This window comes from Camelus ferus, chromosome 12, assembly GCF_009834535.1.
Source record: "Camelus ferus isolate YT-003-E chromosome 12, BCGSAC_Cfer_1.0, whole genome shotgun sequence".
Taxonomy (NCBI): Eukaryota; Metazoa; Chordata; class Mammalia; order Artiodactyla; family Camelidae; genus Camelus; species Camelus ferus.
The window spans coordinates 6,904,009-6,922,793 of record NC_045707.1 but is presented as its reverse complement, the minus strand read 5'-3'; the positions used below and the strand labels follow the sequence as shown (position 1 = coordinate 6,922,793).

Genomic DNA, 18,785 nt, shown 5'->3' with positions numbered 1-18,785 from the left:
CTCTGGCTGGCCCTCTTTGGACGCTTGGCTGGCCCCGCCACAGGACCAGTCTTACAGGGCTCATGAGGCCGCTGGCTTCCACTTTGGGAGCCACAAGCTTTTGAACTGGATGACAGTAGCAGTCCCCCTAACGCTGCAGGCTGCGTTCAGAGTACCACCATCCTCCGACCCCCGTGGGCTGCCAGATGCATCTGTCTGCCTATTAGATGGCCCAAATTTAGGGGAATGGCCTCTGAATTTTTGGCTCCCTTTAAAAGAGGGTGGCTCTTTCATTTAAGAAGTTTTTTTTTTCCCCTTGCTTGCTTTTAGATTGTTAAATTATAGTCTAGAAGAATGGTTAAGCTGTGGGGTTATGGGCTCAAAGAGACCCAGCTTAAAATCCCTTCTCCATCACTACTAACTACTGTGCTTATTGGGCAAAACTTTTCCTTCTCTGAGCCTCAGTTTTCTCATCTGCAAAAGGGAACACGCCCAGTGGAGGTTAGAACTCTGGTCATCCACAGTGATGCCTCAGGGTCTGTGCTGTACAGGCGGAACCACGTGCCAGGAACAGCTCAGGGAGGTAGCCAGCGAGTCCCACAGACCCAGAGGGTGACCCCACTGCCCAGGGAAAGGAAGGGAACAGGAGGGCACTCAGAGCAGCGGGAATAGTGTGCACAAAGGCTCAAGAACCTGGGAGGCCTGGCGTTTGTCAGGGAGGGAGGGAGGGAGGACCAAGGGCAGCTAAGCCAGGCTACGTGGGGCCTGGATGTGTGGACTGGATCCCCCAGGCCAGGGACTTTCAAAATTTTTAACAGTGGCCCGAAGTTAAGGGATGCACTTTGTAGTGTGACCCTGTCTGAACCCAGTTATATGAATATAACAAAGCAGGAGGTCACAGAACAGCGCCCTTACTACAAATGAAATGCTCCATGTGCTATTTTTTTTAACTGCATGTCTTGACCCTGTAAACTGATTTCAGACTCCTTCCTGCGCCTCTCTGGTGGGGCGCCCAAGCTGGGTCAGGCAGGGCAGAAGCAGGATGGCTTGTAGATCCCTGGGGGGCAGTGCCAGGCAGGCCTGGCTGGAGAGGAGAAGACGCTGGATTCTGGAGCAGTGGAGGTGGGCAAGGAGGGTGTTGTGCTGGGGGTGGGCACCCCGCCCACACTCAGTCAATTTTCTTGATTGCAAATCCCTCCCCCAAGGGGCTCAGCATGGGGTCCCTGGGCCCAAGGTGGGAGTGAGACACCTCCAACCAGCTTGCAAACCCACAGTTCAAGCGCCCACAGATTCAAAAGAAGAACCGGAAAAGAAAAGAATCAGGCATCAGCGGATGGTAGATAAAGTCTTTCCCAACAAGGGCGGCAAAGGAGCCGGTAGGGAAGCGCAGGAGGAGGCTGCTGGCAGGGAGGGCTCTGCTGGCTCAGATCCCCTGCTGGCTGACACAGGGCTCAGATCCCCGCCCAGGCACGAGAGAGCCTTGCCTTTGCCTCTCGAAGTCAGGCAAACCCCAGGGCACCGCCCTCTCCCCAAGGTCCAGCCCAGCGCAGGGCCCGAGGTGTTAGGTTGTGGCAGGGAGCAGGAATCCTCCGGGTCCTGTCATGCCCAGAGGCTACCCGGTGCCAAGATGCCCTGTGCCATAGCCCTGTCACTTACATGGGCAGAAGAGTCAGGCTGGCATTTGCCTTTCCAGACTCACGGTGAAAACTTAGGACTGGTCCGACTTTCTTGCCTCCCTGTCTCTGGGGAAAGGCAGCCTGGTCCTGGGGCAGGCATGCTGTGTTCTTGGCCCCATTTTATCTCATGACAGCTGGTAAGGTTGGCACTGTTCTCCCCTTGTTGCAGAGAAGGCATCGAGGTTCAGAGAAGTAAAGTGATTTGCCCAAGTTTGCACAGCTTTTAATGACAGAGTCAGGATCTGAACCAATGCCTGGTGCCTCCAGAAGCTGGACTTCTCCCAGGCACCCCCGCCCCCATTTCTGGCCAGGCCCCAGGCTTCCTAGCAGTCCCTGGAGCTGCCAGTAAGTGAGGGACAGAGGACGTGCCATCCCTGAAAACTCCATCTCCTGCAGAGTGGGGGTGGGCAGGGCTAAGTGGTGGGAGCCTGTGCTGCCCAGTGCAACCATCTGTGCTTGTAGTTGTGTGTGTGTGTGGTGGGGGTGGCATGAGGAGAGGCCTCGGAGGTGCATAACAGGCAGCCAAGCGCTTCACCAGGGCTGGGCTGGGGTGGCCCTGGGGAGCAGGGACTCCCAGACACCAGGCTGCAACTGTTTCCCAATCCCTCTCTGGCTGGCCCTGCTCCCAGCCTCCTCCCACAGGGGCCAGGGACCTCATCCAGCAGGGGCGCCCTCCCCTTCTCAGCCCTGCACCCTCCACACTGACACAAGCTCACAATTCTCCCATCCAGAAAATCTCCCCCTGGACCTGACCTTCAAATTTTCCCCGCACCTCCCACGACCTCATTTCCTTTCATACCTGCATCGGAAAGAGAGCCACCCCTAGCCCCTTCTCTCTCCTGCCACCAATCTGTCCCTCCTGCAGAAAACACTCCAGTCTCCTTGGAGTGCTTGCCTGTCTGTGCCTGTCCGGGCCTAGGCTTCACAGGGATGCAGGCACATCCTGGAGAATTATCCCAAAGCAACCTCTGGGCATGGGGGAGATGCCTCTGCGCCTGGAGCTGCTTCAGCCACTCCGAGCAAGTCAGAGTCCTGCGGTCACTTACGGTCGCAGATGAGACCTAGTTCTTCAAGTCTCTAACCCTAAGTCACAGCCAGGATTTGGAACTGATTGACACTGAGCCCATTCCAAAGCCATCGGGGGTGAGAGTAAGGGGCGAGGGCCCTCTTCTCTCCTTCCCCCCTCAGATCCCGGCTTCAGGCCTCCCCACATGTCAGCCAGGTGGTGGCAGGTGGCCAGGAGGAGGGGGAACAGGCAGAGAAGCCCTGCCTGCAGACACTGGCCCTGTCTCTGTGCGCTTGCAGGGTGTGGCGTAGACTCCCTGGGGCAATTTCATGTCACTCGGGGGCCACTCCTGTGGTTCTCCCTCCTGCCATGGCTCCAGGAATCCAGGGTCCACTCCAGTCCTCTTCCCTGGGCTGTTTGCCCCTCTTGCCAGCCCATGAATCTAAGAGAAACCCCAGGCCGGCTCACTCTGCCACTTGTCCCTTGGGACACACTCCTTTGCCTGAACTAGGGGCAAAGCGTGATGCCACTGCCACAGGGCTTGAGACAGACACCAGCCACTGTGTTATCCCTGTGGCACTCAGGGGCATACTCCAAGCTCTGTGAGGGTCCCAAGGAAGCCCCTCTGCATCTAGGATGCGAATCAGGCCCCCAAGGCAGGCTGGATGCCCCAGCAGCTCTGTCCAAGCCCCTTTCACCCACGCTCTCTGGTCTGTGACTTCGTGTGTTCTTGAAGCCATGCAGCCACTTGTCAGCCTCCAACTGTGCAAGTTGACGCCTCCTACCAGGGGTCTGACGAACCCCTCTCTTTAGCATCTGACACCTACTGTGCCTGGTGCCACCAGGAGCACTCGCAGCCTTGTGCCGGTCACACTTGGCTGGGCTTGTCTCTGACTCCACTGCCTGGCCTGGGTACTGGCTTTTTTTCTTCCTTAGCACCGCCAGACAAACTGGGTTCCAATCCCAACTTTACCACTTAGGACCTCTGCAGCTTTGGACCTCTAAGACCCACTGTTTTTTTTCATCTGCAAAATAGGGTTGCAGCAGTTGCCTCATAGGTTTGTCATGGTGGTGTTTAGTTGACATAGGGCCTGTGTCACACCCAGCCAGAGTATGTTTTCTTTCCCCTCTGTTTTTGAGCCATTTCTAGCCTCACTGTGCATGTGTCCTGCTTTCAGTTCACTGATGACTTCCAGACCCCCAGGGCCTCACCACCCATCTCTCATCTCCCGAGTCAGAATCAGTGATTCTCTCCCCACCAGCCCTCCCACCTCAAGCTCCCTCTGTTTCCCTGTTAGACTGGGACACTGCCCTGGCAGGGAGCCCCTCCAGGCCTCGAACGAGGCCTGTGATCTAACTGGTACTCCTAAATGTTTGTTGGAGGTGCAAACAAATGGTAGCAGAAAAGAATTCGTGGACTTGGAAATTACTCTGCACCTGTCTGTAGCACTGAGCCTTAACTGGGGGATGCTTCTAGGCGGCAGCCAACTGGAGCAGCCTGCACCCCAGATGGGGTCTCTCGGAGGCACAGGTCCAGGAGAGGGGTGGGAGCTGGGCTGCTGTGGTCCAGGCTCCGGGGTGCTGACGCCCCAGTGGAAGAAGGGACATGGAGGCTACATCACCAGGCCAGAACCTGATCGCCCTGCTGCATCAGCAGGCCGGCCCCCCTCCTCCTGGCCTTTGGCCTGCTGTCTCCTTGCTGATCCACAGAGACAGCCTCATCATTTCACTTTTTGGAGACGGCAATTTCACGCGAGCTCTGATGTTCTCTCTGTGGCAGACCTGAGCCAGGGCCATGCCTTTTCACCATCCTATCTGTCTGACCTTAAAATAATGAGTCACGGAAGAATACAGAACAATGGTCGTCTATTTTTATAGATTTCCCCAGAATTGTAAAGATCAGCTTAATTGCACTAGCAGGTTCCATCATTTTCTAGAAGGAAACCTCAGATGAGGATAATTTTTTAAGACAATTGGATGAATGTCTTCCTGCCAGAACAAACAGGAAGGTGGCCTCAAAGTGCCGACATGTCCAGCCTCCCGGGGCCTGGAGTGGCCTCTTAGGTACATGGGAAGAGGAGCCGGAGGGCCTGGAGGAGGGGAAGAGGCCTCCCCGCAGGCCCTGGCTCGGTGCTTTCCTGGTGCTTTTGGTTGGGTTCCAACCTCCCAACCCCCAGGAGGAAATAGCAGCCTGCACTGGTGTTTGCCTGGCTGCCTCGCTCAGTCCCTGGGAGAACCAAAGGGGAGGTGCGTAAAAGTTGGCAGGTGGTTCCCCATCTGAGCCCGGGGCCCGCAGTAGTCCTGGCCAGGTGAGGAGGTGGTGGTTCCAGGCCAAGGGGACAGCAGAGGTGGATGTAAGGGACTCGGGGGCTCATGCAACAGCTCCCTTCCTGCCACCTCTGCACCCCACCCTGCCCCTGCGGCACCTCACACCTCATCCCTGAATCAAAACTTCTTGTTTTATGACAAAACTAATATATTGTTATAGTTAAACAACCACCACCACCAGCCGGGAGATGTAAAGTGTGGTGTGAAGGACTCCCCCGCCCCACCCACCAGAGGGGAGCCCCAGGAGCCGGCTCAGTGCTTCCCCACACATGAGCATCACGGATGACAAAGCCAACCCGCTGTGACATCCAGACACGCTAGTCAATTCCCTGGAACTGTCACCAGCTTGAGATTTTGGGGGGAGGGGATCTCTTTAGTTGTTCAACAGGAAGCTCCAAATAGCAGTGTGGCCCAAGCTTGGCCAGACTGGCTGGTATGGAAGGCCATCTCCGTCCCCGTCCCCGAGTTCCCCACAGGGCCTGACCTCGCCTCACCTGGGGATCCAGCCCCCGGCTGAGCTGAAGAGTCCTGAGAAGAAGCCAGCCTGGCCTCCTGCCAGCCCCGCACTGTAGCGGGAGGCCCATGCCTCACTTCCCCAACCAAATAAATCTCTCTGCTCCCTCCGAGAGGCTCCATGATCTTCCCCCGATTAACAGCCTGGCCAGCATGTTCTTAGCTGCTCACAGCCGACCTCAATTTAGAACTGTCTGTGGTTTGGCTGCTGGAGAAGGAAGGTGCTGGGGCACAGGGCATATTGAAGCAGGGGGGCTGGGGAGGTGGCAGCTGCTGACCCAGCCCAGAATCTGACCAGCATCTCAGAGCCTGCAGGAGGCTGGGAGGCTCGGCCAGGCAGGCTGCTGTACTGGGGGCTTTCAGTTTTCCTAAGTGCTTCTGATGAGACGGGTGGCTGGAGGGGGTGGGGGTTGAAGACGGCTCCCACAGAACTGCCTTTGTAATAGTCACAGCCAAATGGCTGTGTAAAGAACACCTCTGCGTTGTCAGAAAACTGCTTATTATATTCTATAAAAACTTGACAAATCCTTCTCTGAGCTCAGATTCAGAGAAAGGTTAGTCTCTCCTGATTGATGCCTGCATGCCTCCTCCTTCAGGCTGGGGAGAGCCATGGGCAGACCTGCCTCCCTCTGTGTGTCTGTCTGTGCCAGGAAGTGCTTCTTCCTGCCAGGAAGGGTTTCTTTATTTTGTTTCCTGCCTCCTTCGTCTTTACTTCTCATCCTTCACCAGCTTTGAGTCGTCTCTGACCTGTGCCTTTATCCAGTATGGCTCCTTGGCCTTTAGGAAGGAATGGTTAGGAGTATGGGATCTGGAGTCTTCCAACCCTGGGCGGGGTTGCAGCTCCACTCCATACCTGCTGAGAAATTGAAAGCTAGCAGCTTGACCTCCCTGACCCTCGGACTCTTTTTCTTTGTAAAATGGAGCCCTGACACACTTTGTGTTGGAAGTGTTGGGAAACGTAGAGTCCTATGAGTAGAGGGCTCGGCACAACAGACACACACATTGAATGCATGGGAAGTGCGAGTGTGAGCCACGTCCTCAAGGGGAAGCAGGTGGGACTGAAGCAGCCCGCAGAGAGAGCTGCCACCCTCTCCTTTTCCTTCCCCCACAGGAGGGCAGTCGGTGACCCACACTGGCCTCCCCATTGTGGTCTCTCTGGCCAACAAGGCCGTTTCCTTCAGCTGCAGAATCACCTATCCATACATCCCCAAGTTCAAGAACTTCAGAGTCAGCTACTTTCATGTGGACCTCCAGGGCCAGAGGAGCTCTGAGGAGCAGACAGGCTGCACACTTCACCAGGGCAGAGAGAACAAGACCCACACCACAGTGTGTCAGGTCACCCCCAAGCTGCCTAACGCATCCGCCACCGGCACCTACTACTGCTCGGTCCACTGGCAGAACTCCAGCATCACAGGCAACGGTACCTTCATCCTGGTCAGAGGTGAGCTTCCTCTGTGGCTCTTTCCAGGACAAAGTGCCCAGAGGTTTCATCCAGCAGAGAGTTTGGGGCACAGGAGCTAAAGCGGGGAATGTTTGCCTCGTCTTTCAGCTTCAGCAAAACCGAGCAAAGCAATCTCGGGAGCCTCTGGCCACACAGATAGGTCGAGACATCCACCTTTGTGTGGGAAGGGCAGAGGCCTGGGGTGTGGCTCTAACTCTGGCCACCTCTGGCTGGTGACCTGAGGCCCACCCCTGGGGCAGGCCAGCACCTGTGAGGCCCAGTACAAACCTATCCCCTTCACCCTCACCACTCCTGCCCAAATGATCACTACTTCACACATGGAAAGGAGGAGGTCCCAGGAGATGAAATGACTCACCCAGGCCCCACAAGCACCTCTCAGTGGAGCCAGTGCACTGAGGCAGGGACACCTAAGAAGCAAAGGATGTGGTCCTTGCCCTGAACAAGAATCAAGACAGCAAAGACAGAAAGGAACTCAGCTAAGCGAGTGTGGGAATGAGGACCTCAGCAGAGGTGGGGTCTGGGGGTCCTTGCCGGGGAGGGTTGTAAGTGGGGTCCCGGGTAAAGGCCTAGGGTTGGAGGGTGGGGTGTGCCCCAGCCTCTCCCAGGTAACTAACCCCTCTGCTTCCTGGCTCACCACCCAGACACAGGGTACCAAGACCCCTCCCAGGGCCCACAGAAGCTCCTGCTCTTTTGTTTCGTTGGCTTCCTGACTGTCCTGAGCATCCTGGGCACGGCTCTGCTGCTCTGGAAGAAGGTAGGGGATGCACGCGCCTGCAACACCGCCCCCAGCCCACTCACCGTGGGCCCTGGGAGGGTGCCTGTGTTGGGTGTCCATCCTCCCTGTCCCCATGCTGGCTGGGCCTGTGCTGCTACCTGGTCACCACCAGGTCCCTTTTGATCTTGTTGCAAGAAACCAGGGCTCTTCAGCCTTTTCCAAGTCACGAGTCCCTCTGAGTATCTGGCGGAAGCCACAGGCCCACAGGTTTACCATTTCCAGGTCTTCAGATTAGGAGCCCCTGTCCCAGGTTCCCGGGATCCCCAGCCACCTAGAAGGAAGGAAGAAGCGTGTCCTCAGGGCTGCTGTGTGCCAGGCACCCTCCTCTGCCTGCTCTGGTTTATGTCCCGCTGGAACTCAGGAGGGAGGTTACATCCCACTTTGTAGCTCTGGAAAGTGAGGCTCAGAGAGCCATAACTTGCCCTCAGTATATTTTGTCCCCGCCCTGCTGCACTCCCAGTGATGGGAACAGGTGGGACAGCTCCCGACTTGCTCTCACTGGGCAGCCCCCGGGCTGGATCCTGGGCGTGGACACAGTAACTGAGCCTCAGGCAGGGGTGCTGAGGGGCTCACACCGGGCTTAGCTGTGTGACCACACTGGTGCCTTCCACGAGCACAAAGCATGGTGGGTGAGCGCAGAGAGGGGCCAGGGTGAGACCTTGACCCTGAGCCCCCACTTCAGCCCCTGCTCTGCAAAAAGTGGGTTGTAATGACTGGATCTCAGTGTCCTGTGAGGCCAGAGAGGCAGCTGGTGCAGAGTAGGTGCTCTGTCTTGGGGGGAAGACAGGAGGGGGCAAACCTTGGAGCCTCAGCTTGAGTTCCGATCCCAGCCCCTCCCCCTGCTGCATAGCCTGATGACCCCACCTTCTTCCTCCCCCTCCCTCTCATCTTCCCTCCTCTCCTTCCAGGAATAGCTGTTGAGTATCTAGAACGTGCCAGGCACTGGGCTAAGTGCCAGACACAGAGGAAAGCAAGACAGATGCAGGCCCTGCACTCTTGTCAATTTCACCCCTCTCTGAGTCTCAGTTTTCTCCTCCAGAAATGGGGATAAGGATAGATCCTTGCCCTCACCCAGAAAGGGTAGAAGAGACGTTTTGGAGGTACCAGATGGTGCCCCACTCACAGTAGGAGCATAATGAGTAGGTGCTTCCTGCTGTCCCCTCCTGCACTTGGGGGAGGAAGGGCTCGTGTGAGAGCCTGGCCTTGAAGGAGAGAGAACTTGGAAGGCCAGAAGCTACTGCTGGGTTAGCATTGCCAAAGTAGTCCCCAGAGCTCCCTGCAGCTGGATCCAAATTCAGATGTGGACCCTGTATTTGCCACCCCAGAATTGGATGGCCGAGGGTGGCTTGTTCCATCCCAGGCCAGCACAGTTTGAACCATGAGCTGAATGCAGGAACAGGGTATGCAGTGGGGGCCCCGGGTAAGAGATCAGGCCAGGCAGCTGGCACTGGGGCCCAGAGAAGGGGGCCAAGGAGGAAGAGGCACAGAGGGCCCTTGGAGCACATTTGATAAATGAATCAAAGCCGAGAGCGACTGACCCGGAAGAGGCAGAAGATTCCTGCCCTGAGAGTGGGTTCGAGGCCTCCTACCCAGCTTGGGGTCCAGGTTGGCTTCCCTGAGCAGGCAGCTGCCGACGCTGATCTGTCCTCATCCGGTCGGGGCTTCAGACACGGCAGGCTCTCCCTCCTCCATGGCACAGTCCTTCCTAGGTTCCAGGACTCCCTGGGTGGCCCTGTGCTGGGTCACCCACATTTTCGTGGCCTCTAAACATCAACACGTCCTGGGCCCCTTCCTCAGAGCTCTCCACGCCTGTCTATACCTTCCGTGGCTGCTCCTGCCCCTGGGATTGTATTCCCCACCCAGTGTTGCTGCCCAGGGCCCTCCTCAGGCTCCAGACCACGTTCACGCCGTATGGGCACCTACAGGCATCTGCTCCCACATTGTCCGAAGCAGCACTCGTCAGCCCCTCCAAGTCTCCCCCATCTTGGCACGTGGCACCACACCCCCTGGGTGCTCAGGCCAGAAGCTTTGGTGTTGTGCTTGCCGCCTCTCTCCCCCCACAGCTGATCCTCAGCAAGTCCTGCCCACAGTCCATCCAGGAGCCAGCCCCTTGTCTCCTGCCCCAGCCCCGGCCCGGCCTCCATCACCCCTCCCCGGAGTATGTGTCTCCCTGCTTCCCGCTTGGTTCTTCCCCCTCTGCTCCCCAACCAGAGCGTAAGCCCAGAAAGGAAGGACTCAGTGTCCCCTGTGTCTGGGGGTACCTGACACATCAAACTTGTAGAAGGAATGACAGAGTAAGTGAGCACTGATTCCTGAAGGATGAGTTGGAGGTGGTCAGGCAATGACGTGGGCAAGGCAACCGACTTGCTCCCATTTTACAGAGGGGGAAACTGAGGTTCTACAGGTTTCCTAAGCTGCTGACAGCCACACTGATTGGTTTATTCATTTGAAAACCACAGTTGGAAGGGTAAATGTTGATGGTCTGGGACAGGGCATCCGGATGGGGCAGGGCTGGCTCCAAAAAGCATCCCCACCCGTGGAACAAAATGCACTGCTTCCGCAGCCTGGGACACTTTCCCAGGCTCCTCTCCTGTCTTCAGGAGACAAGCAAGCCCTGAGAAGTCTGCTGTACCCCCTTGGCAGACTGGGGCTCCTTCTCATGGCCCCACTGTGATATTTACTTCCCCAGCAGCCCCACCAATCTCAGTAAGAGCCACACGAGGCCAGGCCTGGGTCTTGCTCACCTCACCACAGGTCCCAGGAGAGCCCCTGCCTGTGAGCTCACACCCACCAGCCTCAGCAATGAACTAGGTGGTGCAAGGGACGGGTGCTAGATTTAAGCCCACGGCTTCTGGCTTTGATCCAGGGGCAGTCAATGACTAGCTGGACGAACCTCAGTTTCCCCCTCTGGAAAGTGGGAATTCTACCCCCAATCGCTCAGGCTACTATGTGAATTAAGTGACAGTAAGTCCCAGAGTTCTTTGTAAACTGTAAAGTGCTGCCCAGATGCCGGCACTTATCTAATTGTCTGTGAGTCCTACACATTCAAACAAAACAGGAGCAAAAACTCCAGGTACCGTCAGGTCAGCATTTTGGTGAATCACAGAGACCTGGGTTCAAATCCTGCCCCTGTCACTGCTGGCTCTGTGCCCTAAGGCAAGTTGCAAGTTCTCTCTGAGCCTTTGCAGCTTCTTGTGTGGACCATCCAGATAAGAAGGATAGAAGGATAGGAGGACTGGTCTCACAGGTTCGTTGAGGGGCTTGTGAGATAAGGCAGGTGATGCATTTAGAGCCTCACCTGGTACCCGGTGGGGCTCCACAGTCCTGAGCCATTATTATGCTGCGACTGGGGGTGGCACTGGCTTCTGCCTGGGAGTTAAGTAGCTCTCGAGAGCTAATCCCAAGTAAATGGGCTGGGGATTGGCAGGCAGCCAGGGTTTTTAATTATCTCCTGCCCTGAGATGAGGCTGTTGTTGCTCCACTGTTGGCAGTGTTGTGCCTGTGATGAGGGGGCGTCCGGACAGCCTCCCTCCACCTTGGAAGGAACTGACTGCACCATCTCCTGCCTCCCGGGGCCCTCGCCTTTCCGACAGCCCACCGCCCGGGCCTCCACAGCCACCCTTAGTGCTTCACACTGCACCCAGCGGGAGCTTTCTGAGGCTGCTTTTTGATCTGGCACCTCCTGCTCAAAACCCTCAGATGTTCTCTGCTGTCCACACCTTCTCGCAGCCCTGCACAGCCGCCCTGACGCGTCCAGGGCCCCGCTGACCATCTTTAAGTTCCTCAAGACCTTCAGGCCTTGGCCTGTGCTGTTTCCTCTGTCTCTTCTCCCTCTCTTGCCAAATGAACATCTCAGTCTTCAGGCCTGAAACCTCCCTTCCTGCCAGTTGAGGCTTTGTTCCCTTCCACATGCCAGAGGCTCTGTTCATGTAGGTCCGTGCGTGTAACACACTTTGGTAAAACTGCACTGGGTCCTGAGCTCGGGGAGGGCAGGGATGGTGTCCACCTCTTCACGCCACCTGGACTACCAGAGGTGCCTGACAAGTGTGTGTTGGTTGGCCAAGGGCCACCTAAGTGCCACCCGACTGTCTAGAACTTAACTTCCTCGTCACCTCCCTGAATCTGTGCAACAGTCTCACAAAGGAGGCTTATTGCTGAGGACACTGAGGTCCAGAGAAGGGAAGGGCTTGAGTGAGGCCACAGAGCCAGCGAGGGGCAGAGAGAGACTGGACACCTGGTCTGGCCGGCACTCGCTCAGGCCCCCTGAGCGAGGGCCCTGTCACTGTGCCCTGCAGCGCCTGCCCCCCCAAAGCCAGGCACTGTGTCTGCGGGCAGCGCCTCACCAGGATCTTTACCGTTTCCGGTACTCCCGGCAGATGAATGGTTTGCGTAGGTCTTGCAGTTATTTGTCACATTTCCCTGGAGAGGGTGGGTGGAAGGCGCGGGTGATCAGTTTCTGAGTGACCTCGTGACAATCTGCCATCCTTTCCCCTGAGGGGGGCTGTGGGGGATGGGGGGTGGGGAGACAGGGGAGCTGCTGGTCCCCAGCCCTGACAGCCCTGACTCCTTCTCCCACAGAAACAGAAGCATGTGGCCCAGAAGTGCCTGGGCCCCAGCGCTGCTGGCAGCCTGGGGCAGCCTCCATCCGAATCCGTCTACACAGTGAGTCCTCTGCTCCCTCAGGCCTGACTCAGGGTCTGCCTCCCTGGCTCGGTCAGTGTACCAGCTCTGTGACCTCTCTGTGAGCCTTGAGCCTCCAGTTCCTCATCTGTAAACCGGGGACAGGAATTCCCACCTGGTGGGATTTCTGTGAAGGTGAACTGAGGTTACGAGTGTGTGGCCCTGGCCCCGGCAGGTGTGTAGATGTGCGGCCCCCTCCTTGGCATGCCCCTCCACTTCTGGAGCGAGTGGCGGTGAGGGCGCCGTTGGTGAGGAATGGAGAAGGTTCTCTTATCCGCCCAAGTGATGTTGATCAGCTCCCCAACTCCTTCCTGTTTTTATTGCACAAACAAGAATCACAAAAAGAGGAAAAGGTCAGGCAGTATCCCACGCCCTCAACACATCAATGATTTTCAATTCTTCACTCTCCCCTCCCCCCACCACACACACACACATCGCTGCATCCTTACAACCAAGTGGACACACAGCCGGGATGCCGTGTTCCCCAGTCAGCACGTGGCCACTCTGCCCAGCAGCTGGGACGGCGACAAACATTTTTTTCATTTACATCTATTTTAGTTTCACAAGTAATTTATGCTCATTGTGGAGAAAGTGAAGAATAAATGTCAGCTGGGGTCTCTGCCCCACAGGACGTGAGCCGCCAGGGAGGAGTCTCGGATCCCCAAAGCCAGGCCAGGGTCCTGCAAGGACCCCAGGGGCATGTTCTCCAGCCCTTCTGCCTCCCACACTAGGACTCTGCCCATCCCTACTGTCACCATTCCTGTCCCCACCACCCTGATTCACACATGAAACTTGGGTCTTTCCTCAGTGTCCAAAAAACCTTGCACAGAGGGTGTTCGGAGTATGTTTACTGTTTACTGAGGACCAGGCAGATGGAGATTAGGCAAAGGCCATGTTCCTACAGGGCAGTGCCAGCAACCCCAAATGGACCATAACCCGGCCAGCTCTCAAGGGGCCTTCGGCCCCTCCACCCCAGGGAATTCCCACCAGCTGCTGCTCCCCACGTGGCCCAGACTTCCTCATAGTCTCTCTTCTTTCCCAGCAGCTCGTCATGGGATTTTTCCCTGGGAGGAACCCTGGTGTCAACTGTTAAATAGAAACATTTCTCTCTCTCTCTCTCTCTTTCTCCCTTTCCATACAGACACACACACACACACACACACACACACACACACACACACCCCTCTCTATACATCAAAAAGAAGAAAATGACCATCATCCCAAGCCTATCTTCTTCCAGAATAAATACTAGTAACATTGATTTCTGTACCTTCCAGTCTTTTCTATAAACGCATACAAAGAGACCCATACACACACACGCTAACACACACTTTTTTTTTAATTGGAGTAATACAGCTATTTTTGTTCCTGTTACAGTATCTCATGAACATCTTTCCACACGAATAAATACCCTTCTACAAGATTAGTTTTAATGGGAGAGACTCACTTTTCATGAAACATCTTTCTTGCCTGTGTTTAGGCCTCTCTGAGGCTCAGGCGGACTTCTCTGAGTATGGGGAAGAGGCCCAGTGGCCCTTCAGGGCTGCAGGGTGGCTGCAAGAGGTTTCAGGGCCTGGAAGGGGATGTGAAGGGAGGCTGCAGACTCTGCTAGCCTTTGAGACCAGTCCCAGCAGCTGGGGCTGGACCTGGACAGGTAAGAATGACATTAACAACAGTGGTGCTGATGTCACATGTCACTTGTTGGGTACCTACTACATGCCAGGCACTGTGGTAGGACTTTACTCCTGTTATCTCATTAATCCTCCCAATCTGTGTTGTCCTGTTTTAACTTTATTTTCTGTCTATTGCTAGTATGTAGAAATACAAGTGGCTTTTGTATGTTGACTTTACAGAGTGACCTTGCTGAATTCACTAGTTAATTCTAATAGTTTCCCTGTAAATTCTTTTGGATTTTCTGTGAACTCAGTCATGTCATCTATAAATAATGGAAGTTTCATTTCTTCCTTTTTATTCCTCAAAGTTTCTATTTCTTTCTTTCTTTTTTTCTTTCCTTGCTTTATTGTAGTGCCTCAGGCAGTGATGGTGAATAGCAGTGGTGACAGTGAGCAACCTTCAGGGCACGACTTTTGTGTACTTCTCCTCTACTTTCTTTGAATAGATACTTTTAGATCACTGATTTTCAATCTTCCTTCTTTCCTCATTTATGTGCTTAAGGCTATGAATTTCCCTTTAAATGTGGCTTTACCTACATCCCACAAGTTTTGGTATGTCATATTTTCATTATCTTTCAGTTTAAATTTTCTGCTGAGATTTCCTTCTTGCCCCATGAGTTATTTAAAAGTGTTTTGCTTAATTTTCAAGTGTTTAACTATTTTCTAATTATCATTCTGGGTTTTTTTTTTCCTTGTTAATTCACTGTGACCAGAGAATATATTCTGTATGATTTTAATCCTTTGACGTCTTTTGAGACTTGCTTTATAGTCAGCTTGTATTTCATGTGCATTTGAAGAGAACTTGCATTGTGCATGGATGAGTGAGAGTTCTATGTGTGTCAGTGAGGTCAAGTTTATTGATCCTGTTGTTAAAGTATGTCATAGTTTACTGATTTTTTTGTCTATCAGATGTTATGTGAATTGAGTTAAAATCTGCCCATATGATTGTAGATTTGTATATTTCTCCTGATTATGTCAATTTTTGCTTTTTATTTATGTGGAAAATGCTCACGATATATTGTGACATGAAAAAAAAAAGCTGTTCTACTCCAATTTGTGTGTGTGTGTGTGTATGTGAAAATTGATAAGAGCATGGTTTTGGAGTGAGCCAGACATACTGGGGTTCAAGGCCTAGTTCTTTTGCTCACAGGTTCTGCTACTTAAACTTTCTGCATCTTGGCTCCATAATCTGTAATATAGGGCTAATGATACAGTGTCACATTTACAACTTGCAAACATACTATGATTTCTTCCATTCCTTACCTTGAACCCACAGCCCCCTCTAGCAACTCTACCCTTTCTCCACAACGTCCTATAACATGTGTCAAAATTCTCTGTCTTCAGTTTCTCTCTCCTTTCCAACCCACTTAGTCAGGCTTGCTGCCCACCAAAACCTTCCTGCTCAAAGTCACCGCTGACCTCCACCCACGTTGTTAAACCCAGTGGTCATTACCCAGTCCTCATCTTCCTTGATGAGTCAGCAGCATCTGGCACCATCAAACTCTCCCTCCTCCTTAACACACTTTCTTTACTCACTTCTGGAACATTCCACCCTCTCCTGATGCCCCTCTGACACTGCCATGCCTCCTCAGCCTCCCTCACTGGTTCCTCCTTAGGAACCGGAGGAGCCCTGTCCTCTAAACATTGGAGTCCAGACCTTGGACCCTTTCTTTTTGATCTTCACTCCCCTTCCCGAGTGATTTCATTCAGCCTCAAGGTTTTGAGATCATCTACATTCTGATAACTCCCAAATTTATCTGTTCAGCCCAGCCGTCTCCTCTGAACAGCAGAATCAACTCCATTCAACTCCCTCACCAGCTTTTCTCTCAGACCAATCTCCAATTCCTCACCCATCGGGTGCCTCTTCCCACACTCCTCCTCACACAGTGAATGATGCCTCCATCCTTCCTGGTGCTCAGGCTAAACATTTTGAAGTTGTGCTTTCGTTTTCTCCTTCTCTCACTGCTCACATCTGACGCGTGAGCTTGCCTTGCGTCAAGCATGTCTGGAATCTGAGCCTCCCCACCCCTCCAGGGCTAAAGTAGGCGGGGCCGCCACCACGGCTTGCCTGGAGCCCAGCAGTTGATTTCTAACCAGCTGGCCCATTATCATCCTGGCCCCACAGCCTGCGCTCCACCCGCAGCAGCAGAGTGATCCTGTCCAACCTCAGACAGCTCACAGCTCGCTCTGCTCAGAGTCCTGGATGAGTCTAGGTCCCCCAGGAAGCAGACACTAAGCCACAGTTAAATGGGCGGTGGTTTTATTAGGGAAACCACCTGTGAGAGAGAAATGGAAAAGACTGGGAGAGTTGTCAGACTGATGCAGATGTGGTCCTGGATGAAGGAAAGGGTAAAGGAAGGCAGAGGGGAAGCACTGACCACCGCACAGTCAAGGGAAGCTTCAGCAAGGCCATCGGGAGCGCCCAATCAGAGGAGTCCTGGGTCTGCCAGGTGGGAGGCTGTGGTGCCATCCCTGCCATGCTCAGCGCTGGCTGGAGGGTAGCCCGTGGTGTGTGTGGCCTCTGTGCCTCTGTGCCTCTGTGCCTCTGATGGGTTACAGAGGCTGGGGCCTTTGGTCAGTGCTGATCCCTGGAGTTGGAGGTCTGCAAATCACATTCTCAAGACTGCCACGGTCCTTCAAAGGTTTCTGTCTCACTCAGAGTCAACATCAGAGCCCTGACAGTGGCCCCTGAGAGCTCTCTCACTGTCTCTCCCTCTCACTCACCTGCTCCAGTCACACTGGCCTCCTTGCTGTTCTATAAATGCATCGGGCTTGCCCTGCACACCATCCGCTGCGGGGCCTTGCTGTTGGCTGTGCCCTCCGCTCCAGAGTGTCCTTTCTGCAGCTGTCCATGGGGCTGCTCCCTCACTCCCCAGCTCTCTGCTCAGAGGGCGCCTTCGCAGGGAGGCTTTTCCTGACCTCCTCACCCACCTCTAGGATCCAACCCCCGTATCTTCCTTCTCTGTGTCTTTTGGTGGCCCCTACAAATACTATTTACTTGCGTGATTGTGGCCTGTCTGGGGCCCCTCCCTCCACGCCAGCCCAGTGCCAGGCACACAGTAGGTGCTCAGCGATGAGCAGAGGTCTGTTCTTAGGCCCCAGGTGCCCGGAGTTCTTTGGGACTCGGGGCTGGGCACAGAGTGGGCACCCCGTGGTGAATGTGGGGCCAATATTGTGGTTTCACTCTCCCTAGAAGCATCTGGGCACCTCCCCTCAGCCCTGTTCCAGCCTCCACCTGGCCCAGCGCCCTCCCTTGCTCTTGCCCTCAGCCTCCAGCCCCGCCCCCTCCTCACCGCAGCGGGAGAGGCCTTCCTAACACACCGCTCAGAAACCTCAGATGGCTCCCCACTGCCAGCCTCTCAGCCTAGCACGAGGGACCTTCATCGGAGGCCTATCCCGGCCCTGCCTCCCTGGACTCCTGTCCCTGCAGTGGGCCATTCACTTTAGACATGCCGGGCCTTGCCCTAGAGCAGTGGGGCCCCTTCTCTCCTGAGTACCGACCGCTTCTCTCTCAGCAACGCCCCCAGATCTCACCCATCTGCCCCCAGAGGGTGTCATGCAAATAATCTCACAGGTGCCCATGACAGCACAGCTCTTTAGTTTCTTTGGTCACGGGGGTGGGTATTACAGGGGGACCAGTGTCCAGGACCCTCATATTAGATCCTGGCCCAGGGCAGCTGACTTCAGCTCTGGCCTCGGCTGGCCTGGACAAAGGCCTCGGCACTGACTTCACACATCAGGCCAGGGCTGCTGAACACTTGCGTCAGCACCACTGCGCATACTGGGCAGCAGGAAGCAAAGGGCTCCGAGGGCCTGGGCCCCAGACAAGCAGCCCCAGCCCAGCCCATCACAGCACAGAGCAGAACAGCACAGCCCAGCTCAGACAGAGGAAAGCACAGCACAGCACATGCCAGCACTGTCTAGTTCAGCCCTCACACAGCACAGTCCCAGCCCAGCCCAGCCCATTTCAGAGGCCTGGCCTTCTCCCTGCAGGCATACCCTGAGAGAGGCAGTCCCGTCACCACCAAGGAAGGCCAAGAAGGCCGCCCTGCATTTCACAGCCTAGTGATGCAGGCTACACCCTGCATGCAAATGCAGCCCAGCAGGTCAGGACTTGTCAAAGGCTTCGCTCAGCAGCTGCTAATTGGCAGCAAGCTCTGCAGCCTCCCCTACCCTCAGCCTTGCAGTGGCTCCCACTCACCCCACGGTGTGGATCAGAAGCCTGCGGGGTACCAGGCAAGGTACTATTCTCTGACGTGGGAATCCCTTAGCCGCAATGCCCAGGCCATTGGGAGCACATGCAGCTGAGGGCAGGAGGCCTGTGTGACCTGAGACATCTCTGGGCCTCTCTGGGCTAATATGTGGTGGGGGTCTGGACATGAGAGAGAACAGAGCCACCTGTGGGACCTGAGTTCTGCTCCCCTGCTGAGATGTCAGTAAGGAGGACCTTTTCCTCCCTTCTCTCTGTGATCAGAGATGTCCAACCTGGGAGGATGTCAGATCTGTGGAGATCCAGGTCAGGGTGGACTGAGGGTGGGGGCCCAGGGCTGCTGAGGAGCAGATCCCATCCCATGGGCCAGGCTTGCTGTCAGTGGCTGGTGCTCTGGGCAGGTGTGAAGGCTTAACAGGCCAGAGCAGGCCTTGGAAGATGCCTTCCACTGGAATTGCGGCTCCTCCTTGGGGTGGCCCTGCC

General features: G+C 55.1%; 1 protein-coding gene across 3 annotated transcripts in view; it reads left to right on the top strand.

Moving 5' to 3' along the window:
• The window catches only part of NFAM1 (NFAT activating protein with ITAM motif 1), a 92,295-nt gene that overhangs the window by 64,845 nt on the left and 8,665 nt on the right, over positions 1 to 18,785 (top strand). For 2 of the 3 annotated variants that reach the window (XM_032492355.1, XM_014567986.2), the window contains exons 2-4: positions 6,614 to 6,943; positions 7,606 to 7,718; positions 12,318 to 12,401. In XM_032492355.1, coding sequence (XP_032348246.1) covers positions 6,614 to 6,943; positions 7,606 to 7,718; positions 12,318 to 12,401 — 527 coding nt within the window. Of the gene's footprint in view, positions 1 to 6,613; positions 6,944 to 7,605; positions 7,719 to 8,917; positions 9,898 to 12,317; positions 12,402 to 18,785 lie in introns of those variants that run through there. The other variant, XM_032492356.1, reaches the window with a different exon arrangement.